The following is a 10,465-nucleotide window of genomic DNA, read 5'->3' on the forward strand; positions in this document are numbered from 1 at the left end:
CAAACAACCATCAGAGCGGCAGTCGAGGTAATCCCCTTTTTTTACCACAACTCAAACCAGGGGCAATCAAGGCAATCGCATAACCAGCAACCTTTATCTTCGAACACCTCTGAAAGCTCGTTGGAGACCCTACTGAAACAATATATGGACAAAAATGATGCAGTAATGCAAGCGCAGACGTCTTCAATTCGAAACTTGGAGATCCAAGTGGGCCAGCTGGCATTTGAGCTAAGAAGTAGAGCACCAGGAACGTTGCCCAACAACTCAGAAGCCCCAGGATCCTATGGAAAGGAGCAATGTCTCAAGGACATTGGGCAGGCAAGTTGGACCGCCTGTAAGGATGTGGATTGCGCTCATTCGAAGAAACGCATCTTTCGGTCCATATCTCACAACTATGTTTAATGCTTTCTTTGATTTCTGTCTTATTGAATTCTTGAATTTTTTCTTTACTTCTGCATTTAATTTTTTTCATGAATTTATGAATTGATTCTTCATTTATTTCCTTTGCATTTGTTTTCGCACTGTCTTTAATTCTTTGAACTTTTCTGTAATTAATGCATTATTCTATAAATGGTGAATGAATGAGAAATAGAGAGAAATTTATTACCGCAAGTCATAGAAACTTGCGTTGATGAAAATAATCATAATAATAATAAAATCATATAATTAACAACAAGTATGCAAGGCGATAATGGACACATCTTGAACCAAGTAACACACGCTTTGCGTTCATCCAACTCAAATGCATTGAAACTAAGGGTTGTGTTGCGCGTGTATATGTTCTTTGCCCATCCTTAGCTAAATGCACAATGTTGAGGTATCCTCCAAAAATGTGTTAGTTAAGGGGTGTGTTTCGGGGGTGTATACGTTGTTGCCCGTCCTCTGTGAAGAGGCATTTACGTTGATGAGCACATTGCGTTAATCGTTACATTGTGTCCATTCGAATAAAATATTAAAGAAAATTCTTTTTGCACTTGAGAAGTCCAATCGTTTCGTATCCCAAAGCAATGATGATTCTGCAGACGAAAGGATGCTTTTCTGAAATTTCATAAATGCGGGAAGTTTGAACGACATGCCTTTTGAGCTTCTCGAGGCCTGTCGCCGCAAACATCGCATTGGGCCCACTGCAGCCCAACCTATAAATAGGAACCCTTCCCCGTCTATGAGATTTTTACCTCATTTGCACTTTGAAAAGCCCTAGCGCCAGCATACGAAACCTTCTTCTTCCCAAAACCCTAACGATTTTCCAGCTCTTTCAACCAAGCTCCCATGGCAGACCAAGCTTCCTAGTCTTTTGCTTCACCCTCAACCCCTTCATCTGACCAAATCGCCATGCGAGAGGCAGCATTCCTTGCTGCCAGTCGCCGACTTGCTGCCCAACCGCATACCATCCCGAGAATCGCCGGTAGAACCAGGAGAAACCCACTGTCCATCCGGCCTCTTCAGTTCAAAAGGGGACATAGCACTGAAAATATCCCAGTTCCAACTCCTGCTGTCTCAATTGAGAGCGAGAAAAAGAGGCGTGATGACAAGGAAGTGTTTGGCAACATTCTGAGTCATTTGGAGCAAGGAGTAGGATTACCTGAGTCAGGGGTTGTAAACCAACCACTGTCCACGGAGGAGGTTGTGGCGGTGGTGGCTGAAGAAATGGTGGTGGCGGAGGCAGTGGTGGTTGAAGAAGAGGCAGGAAGAGACACTCTAACCTTAGAGACTCTTGAGGTAACTACTAACGCAGAAACCTATGACGAACCCTCCAGAATTGCAGTGGAGGAGACTAAGAAGGATGAAGTTATGGTAGAGACTCCTGAAGTTGCGATGGACGTAGTTGCAATGGAGACGCAACCAGAAGAAGCTGAAGAGGAAAAGAAGAAGAAGAAAGGAAAAGGGAGAAAGGCTGGAGAAGCTGAGTCATCTCATCATCGCAAGGAGAAAAATAATAAAGAGAAGAAGAATGATGATGAAGATGAGGAAGAAAAAAAGGAAAGGAAGACGAAGGAGAAGAAAGAAAGAAAGAAGAATGCGCCAGCGTGAAGAAAAACGCCTAAAAAGGAAGAAGAAAAGAAGCAGAGGGCTATAAGCCCTGAAAAAGATGGAGAATCAACCTTCGTGAGGGAGGACGGAGGGGAAACAGTGCAAGTGATGGAACCGGCACAACCTAAAACAACGTAAATGGTTGCAGCGGAAGAAGGCGAAGAAGGAAAAGATACCCCCCTGATGCGGCGTTGTAGGGAGAATGCGCCACAAGGGTCTTCTGTTGATCCTCAACGATTAATAATCTCATTAGAAGAAAAAGAAATAAGAAAAAAAGAAGAGGAGGAGAAGCAGGAGAAAATGGGGAGGGCGAAACTCATCACCACAGAAGGTGATAGAAGAAGAAAATTGCATGATGAGAAAGTTCGCCGCAATAATGAAATCTCAAGGCTTGAAGAAACAAGGCGGATTGAAGAGGAACAACGCCTTTTGTTGGCCTCTGAGCAGTTTATGGAGGAGTTTAAGAGAGAAGAAAGAGAAGAAGAAGAGGAAGAGAAAAAGTAGAAGGAAGAAGAGAAAAGGAGATTAGAAGAAGAGAAAGAGAAGAAGCGCGAAGCTAATAGAAGGCGCTTACAGAAGAAGAAGGGCAAGGAACTTGCCGAGCGAGAGAAGGAGGAATAACGCATGGAGTAAGAAAGAAAACAAAGGCAACAATCTCGCCTTGCGTTGGCCAAAGGAAATGGCAAAGCAGTCGCAGAAAGTAGCAAGCCCGCATTGGCAAAGGCACGTCCATCCAGAAAGAAAGAAAATGACGACTTGTTGATGGAGATGGCCTTTTACCCTACGCCAACACCACTACCTAACCTCATCACGAGCGTGATCGTGGAGCATGGCTGGGACACATTTTTCCAGTGCCCAGCCATCGTTGTTCCAAAGGTAGTGCATGATTTTTACCATGGACGGCTACATGGCACAAGGGATATGGTGACCATAAAAGGGCAAGTGGTACCTTTCAACGCAAAGAACATCAATGAATTATACCAAATGAAGGATAACCTGGATGCATCGGGTAACAAAATCATTGATGATCCCACAGAACAACAGTTGGAAGATGCACTGCGAGTATTAACGCAACCGGGCACGAAGTGGTCGGTTTCTTTAAAAGGCATAAAGACCCTTACATCCAAGACTCTGCTTCTGGAGGCAAGCCTTTGGGTTTATCTGGTTAAGAAGCGGTTGATCCCAACTTCCCATGAAAGGACCATTTCAAGGGATCGAGTTATGGCCGCATACTGAATTGCGCGCGACATTCCAATTGATGTGGGTCGGTTGATCGCAAGTCAAATTCGTGGCTTTGTGGGGCACATTAGAGGACAATATTTCTTTCCATGGACTATCTCAAGTCTGTGCCTGTCAGAGGGGGTAGGCATTGAGGAAGAACCCATGCAAGAAGTCCATGGCCTCATCAATATCAAAATCCTAAGGCTACTCCTCAAAGACTCCCCGCATTGCACAGAGCTACCTTTAAAGAGGCCCGCAATCGATCTTAATACGCTGCAAGAACCTAGGCCAAAGAGACAGCGCAGAGATGATAAGGGAAAAGGGAAAGTCCAAGAAGAAACAACACAAGATCTGGAACTTTTGGACCCTTTACCCTTAGTTATCCGCCCTTCAAGCACTTCGAGCTCACCTGCAAATCCTTCTTCTCTACTACATGAGCATTTCACCAACCTTCTCCTCACTCCAAATTCTTCAATCGCATACCCACCAGCCTACTCACCTGCAGCATCATCACCATAACCTTCCATTCCACCGCCGCATATTAATGACCCACACGATTTGAGTGAAGGTACCTCTGCCCAACCCCAAAACGATGCTGGTGAGACATTGCATGTATAACCTTCCATCCCTTCCTTGGCTGCTGAGTTAGCTGAAATACGGTCTCTCTTCTCCCAACAGCAGCAACTTTTTGCTCAATAACTAGACTTTTTCAACCAAAGATTTAAGGTGGTAATGGAGCAAATTGATGATACACAACGCAGTGCTATCACATCAAGGGAGGCGTTGATCAATATTCAACGCAATATTTTTAAAGTCCATCGCCATCAAAGACAGATTGCGGAGCGAAATCATGAGTACTTTAACTTTCTCACAGCTTATCTCCATGGTCCCATGGTTTCTCCGCATCTTAGGTAGCAACTGAATTTTGAAGAAGCTTCAGTAGCACCACCTCAAAACCCTCCTCCAGATCCTCTGGCTCCTCAACAATAAGTTTTACATTTTTGTGGACATTCTATATTTTTATTCAATTCATTATTTTTTCCAAGTTAACGGAATTCCTTGATTCTTTGTATAGGCACAATTTTTATATTGCGTTAATTCACCCACTAACATCGTCAAGATGGTAGAAGAGGATATTTTTACTCTGTTTTGCAGGAAACCAAGTCACCGCTTGCGATCAAGGTTCAACGAGAAACTAAACAACGCATCTCTGTTCCATTGCACCCCTGAATTAACGATGAAGATGTTGGATTTTATGTCCTAAAACTCGTAGTTTGTAAATTAATAAACATATTCTGTTTTGTTTTTCAATAAAGTTGTTATTGAAATTGTAATCTTGAATCTAATAAACTAAGGTCCTGAGGCTATTTAATGTATTTGAACTTTATGTAGTGACATAAATGTGGATCAAGTTCAAATATATAGCCAAAATGGTCTATAGTATATGAATAAAGTTGGGCGCCTTGTTCTAAGGACACTATGGATGCGTCCTACTTTGTAGTTAGTACAAATAATGTGATCCTGAATCGTTCATATAGAGATATGTGAGTGGGGGCATCCTATGCAATGAGTTTGCATAAGACTGGACCATGAAATAGTCAATTTTTATGTTCTAAATGTCGTTTTATGTATAAAACTGACTATTTCGTTAATTAATGACCTAGGTAACTTAATCTTAATCCTGAGCTAACTATGAACTCTTATTCACTTGGAATTATCCTTAGATCTACATAGGTGAGTGCAGTTCATCATCACTGGCCCAATAAGCCTCCCATTTCAGGGGTAAAATCGGGTGGATAGCTGGGAACATAGGATGCAAGACAGATTTAACTCCACCGTTAGGATAGAAGATAGGTTGTTCCCCTTAGTACTGAATCAGGTCGTTGAACAAAGGGCCCCCCTCTCCTTGGCCTGAGAGGGATTCGGTTTATATGTTGGACCTTAAACCAATTGTTCATTAGAGGATCAGTGAAACTTAAGGAACAAGATGTAGTGTTAGAGGTAAAACTGTTTTTATGACCGAGCCGGAGATTACGAACACACCTATGAAAGATTAGCTTACTAATCAATGGTTATATCAAATGGACACAAATATATCTATAGTGAGGGAATGGCACATACGGGACTTTAGTGGAATGACCCGTTAGTTAACAATGATTGATTAATTAGGTTAAAGAGTTTTACGACTTAATTGGATTGTTGGAGCCCATGATCTGTAGGTCCTTAGGTTCCCTACTAGCTCATATGGAATAACTTAGAAATAGTATGATAGAAATATCGAATTGTTCGAATTAGGTGAAGAGAGAGAAATCGACAAGTATATGTGATATAGTGGTCGGATTTTTCAGTTTAGAGATCAACTTTAATATTTAAATGTATTTAAATATCAAAATATGAATAGTTATATTCGAAGAGTCGGAATGATGGAAATGGTCAAAGATGTAAAAGTCAAAGAGTTGAATTTTGACTTTGAAAGTCAAACTTTGACCGACTTATATTCAATGTGATTTGATTTTGAGAAAAATAAATGCAGAATTCATGCTCGGGAGGTCAAAATTTGTCACATGGAAAAAATCATAAAAAGTCAAAATGTTGACTTTTTGGTCAAAGTTTGACTTTGACCAAATGACTATTTTGCGCTTTGACTAAAGTTAGTGGGAAAATCCAAACTTTTGTTGGATAATTCCACTAACAAAATAGTGGGCTAGATGTTGGCTTATAGTGGAGATATTAAGCCCATTAAGATAGTGGATTATAGGTGTTGGGTTTTTATGGATTTGGTTCATGCAATTGTTGCATAGTTTTTTCTATAAAATGGGCTTTTGATTTTAAATTAAAGACTTTTGACAATTTGCCAATTTTGTTTTTAATTTGGGCTGGAAAAAAAACCTCTATTCTTTGTGTGAAGTTCAGAAAGAAAACCCAAATTCATTCCTTTTTTCCATCTCTTTTCTCTCTCTCTCGGGTTCTTCATCTACCGGGTCCCACAATCTGGTTTTGAGTCCAGAGGATAGTAGGTCAACTCTAGTGGTGGTCCGGAAGAGTTTGAGTCGAGATTCGACAAGGAAAAGCGTTGTTCGGGAGCTACAAAGGTTGTATCTCATCCCTTTTTTAATTACTATTTTTCCTTCAATTGCATGCAAAATTTCCTTTTAATTAAAAGCAATTAGAGTGTAATTAGATCCTAATTTCGCTACGTATGCCTCGAGTTCCATCAGAAGAGATGATTAACGCAATGACGGCGCAATGCGACAGTCGATCCAGAGCTGAATTTCAACCGCATGTGGTAAAAAAAAAACAACACTGCATGCGAGCAACCGATCGAAAGATGCAAATGAGCAACGCAAAGGAGGAGGATTGCAACACATGTACAACTAACTGATGTGTAGATTTGACGGTCTAATTGCATAACAGAATGAATATTTATTCCTCCATCTCCGGAATTTCCATAACAAGAAGTGGGGTCCACAAGCTAAGAGTCAAAACTTTTCACCAATAAATACCCCCATAAAATTCAGAGAAAGATATACTTGATACGGGAATAATTGATACGAGGACTAATTGCTGCTAAATTACTGAGAGAGAGGCTGAGCTGAGTACTAATCGGAAGAAATCTGGGAAGAAAAGAGACAAGGCCGAGAGGTGAATCTCAGTGCTATTCTACCAGATCCCCATCGCAAAGCTCTATACTCAGATCCCTGCTATCGGTTGAGCAAACCTGAGAGGGAAGCTCATCCTTCCACACGATCCATCCACATTCGCAAGCAAATCTCCATCCAAATCGGCGTTAAGACGTTGGCATTTATTCGTATTTGTTTCTAACTCTATTCATCACTATATTTCATCTTCTCAATCTCTTCATTCACAAATCATGTATCAGACGCTGAATATAAATATTGAATGTCTCGATCGTTTTCATATCCCCTTCTCTGTCTATTTCCGTTCCTCCTTTTATCGCTTTCTTCATAAAGTCTTCTTAATCCCTTGGTAATTAATATGAATTAAACAAGTAACTTATGTTGTGCTAGAGAAATAAGAACGTTTAGCTAAAGCATGCTAGAGGACATCTTCACCTGTGAGAGCAGAAGTGAAGATGTCATTCTGATCTGTCTAGAGAAGGTTAGAAGAATGTGTTAACTAAAGCAAGCAGTACTTCCAGAGATGGAAGCAACTTTGCGTTCATCACGTTTGTCCTTGTTTCGTCATAGAGATGTGGGAGCGTGGTCGATCACTAAGAGGTGTACATCAAGGAAAAAGTGGAACCGTATTTATGCCTTTAACGCAATTAAGGAACTTGTAATATTTGTACTAATTATCTTTTCTCTTTCTATTTCACACATGAGACTTGCCACCACGTAACACGATTTTTGTATATCTTCACAGTCAGCCTTGACCTTAGTATCTTGTATCATGAAACCTGTATTTTTTATCATCTTAGATTAGATTTACTTTAACGCAATTTATTTTATTATCGCATCTTTACCGCTTTACTTTACTTTATCGCATGTTTATATTATTGTACACAACAACTTTTATTAATTGAAAACCCATGGTCGCATGTATCACAAGCATAACGCAATAACCTCAAACATTCCTTGTGTTCGACCTCGAATCACACCGAAAAACTTGCGGTGAAATTATACTTGGTTTCAATACAAGGAAACTTGTGACAACGCACAGCATACTACAAGAACATTGTTAATTAACGCATATCTAGAAGTAGTATCACATAGATTTGTATCTTGCATGCATCTATTATGTGCCTAAGATAGAAACATTCATTCATCAATTTTTGCATTAACATCATCCTGGAGATACTATGGATGCGGCCCACTTTGCATACTGATACAAATGACGTGATCCCAAAATCGTTCATGTGGAGACATGCGAGTGGAGGCATCCTATGTAAAAGACGTTTCATGAGACCATACCATGAAATAGTCACTTTTCTTTATAACGACCCTTTACTGTTAAAACTAACTATTTCAATTCAATGACCTAGGGTAACTTGATCTTAATCCTAAGCTAACTATGAACTCCTGTTTATTCGAGATTATCCTTTGATCTGTATAAGTGAGAGAAGTTCAATAACACTGTTCGATATGCCTCCCATTTTGGGGATAAAATCAGATAGATGGCTGGGGATATGGTCCTGCAAGATGAAATTTACTCCTATCCAATTTAGGGTTAATAGATAGGTTGTTCTCTTAAGTACTTATTTCTGGTCTTAAACAAAAAGGCACTGCCCTCTCATGATAGAGAGAGACTGGACTATAAACCATGTTCAATAGAGGATCAGTGGTGACTTAAGAAGCAATATGAATATTAAATGAAGCAAAAAATGGAATATAATCCGCCAAATTAGGAGCAATTGCTAACTGCATCGATTCTTGTATCACAGCCTTAAACCCCCTCTCACCAAATTCCTCATCTCTATATTTCTTCCCAAACACCATCAAACAAGTCATGTCAGCAATCAAAGATGACACTTTAGAACTCAAACCCACAGCCACACCATCCTTCGAAGCCGTTTTAAGATACTCAATCAACTCTCGAACCTCCGCCCTGGTGGATTTAAATAAGTTGATTTTGAGAGGGCTGAACAATTCTAGTGTGCACATTTTGCGGATTTTTCGCCAATAAGAACCATATGGGACAAATACCAAATCTTTTTGACCATATGAAATAATTTTGGAAGTTTGAATTAGGGGGCGGCTTGCAAACATTTGGTCGTGGGTTTTGAGGAAGAGCTCCGCTGCGCGAGGAGATGAGACTATGATGGTGTGTACGAGGCCTAATCGCATGTGCATTATGGGTCCATACTTCCGAGATAAAGAATGAAGGTCTCTATGAGGAAGCTTTCCTATCAAATGAAGGCTTCCGAAAATGGGAAACCCTTTTGGGCCAGGAGGCAAATTGTGGCCTTTGAATGGCCATGAGTGTAGGAGAAAAGCAAGAACAAGTATTGCAATAACGATCACCCAAATCCAAGCCATGCTTTCAGCGTAAAACAAAGCTCTAGTGAGCATGTGGGAATATATATGAATGGAAAAAAAAAGCCGACCCAATCATCGATAGCTATTTGATTTTTTATCTCTATATATTTTTTTCTTAATTTCTTATGACGAGTAAAAGAGTTGAATTTTTTAGCAAACTTTCAAAATTAAAAATAAGTTTTTTTTTAACTAGATGTTGGAGGTTAGTTGGATCAATAGGTGCACTAAAACATTTTAACTAAATTGACACGTCAACGAATTTTGATTGTTGACACATCAATGAATAAGTTTTTTAAAACTTTTTTAAAAAAATAGAGTTAGCTTGATTTTTTTAAAACATTGACATAAAGTAGATAACAAACTAATCAATGAATTTAGAGGTGAAAGCAATGTTTTTAGGTTTAATTTTCAAAAACAAAAAACTAACGTTCTATTTGGTAACCATTTTTATTTTTGTTTTCGTAAATTAAACTTATGACACTACTTCCAACTCGAAATTTCTTCATTTACTATCTACCTTTTACTAATGACTTAAAAAACAAAGCCAAAATTTAAAAACTAAAAAAAGTAACTTTTGAAATTTTGTTTTGTTATTAAAATATGGCTAGGAATTCAATCATTATTGTACTTAGGAAAGATAAGAAATTAGATGAAAATAGACTTAATTTTCAAAAACAAAAATAAAAATACCAAACGAGGCCTAAATAGTTACAAAAATCGGAGTCCCGACTAGTTGAGTTACATTTAGATTATTGCTTAACATGTGAAATCTCTTAGTCTCTGTCACATGTTATCAGTTGAGCTATACTCACTTTCACTATATTTATCTTTTGGTTTGGATGTAAGAATAAAGCTTTTGATCTCGAAGATAATAGAACAAAATTTTATGCTGATGTTGAGGTGTATACCATATTTCCATGACATGTATTAGTTTCTTTTCAAGATATGGCTTCAAATGAACTTCGGTTGTAATAATCACGATGAAGCGTCGAGAATTTTATATCGTGCGTACATTGTTGTCCTGGAACATTTTGAACTATGTTATGGAGAGCCATAGATTAGGTGAGTGGTTATATATAGAGATTGAAACGAATGGACCAAAATCACTTCGCATTTAAAACCTTCTGGTTGTTATACTGGCAAATTTGTAACTATCTTTACATGTACCCAAATAATTAATTACCTGAACTAGAATACAAATTTCGGACTCATTCCAT

At 39.1% G+C, this 10,465-nt stretch overlaps 1 protein-coding gene across 1 annotated transcript; it reads right to left on the reverse strand.

The window, feature by feature from the left end:
* Nucleotides 1-8,558: 8,558 nt before the first annotated feature.
* Nucleotides 8,559-9,248, reverse strand: LOC120073508 (cytochrome P450 71AU50-like). The gene has a single exon (XM_039026349.1). It carries the CDS (start codon nucleotides 9,246-9,248, stop codon nucleotides 8,559-8,561), a length of 690 nt encoding a protein of 229 aa, XP_038882277.1.
* Between the last annotated feature and the right edge of the window lie 1,217 nt (nucleotides 9,249-10,465).

The sequence above is a fragment of the Benincasa hispida genome, chromosome 3 (assembly GCF_009727055.1).
Source record: "Benincasa hispida cultivar B227 chromosome 3, ASM972705v1, whole genome shotgun sequence".
NCBI classification, from domain to species: Eukaryota; Viridiplantae; Streptophyta; class Magnoliopsida; order Cucurbitales; family Cucurbitaceae; genus Benincasa; species Benincasa hispida.

Coding starts and splice junctions, on each gene's coding strand:
- LOC120073508 (XM_039026349.1), bottom strand. CDS start 9,248: ATGGCTTGGATTTGGGTGATCGTTATTGCAATACTTGTTCTTGCTTTT.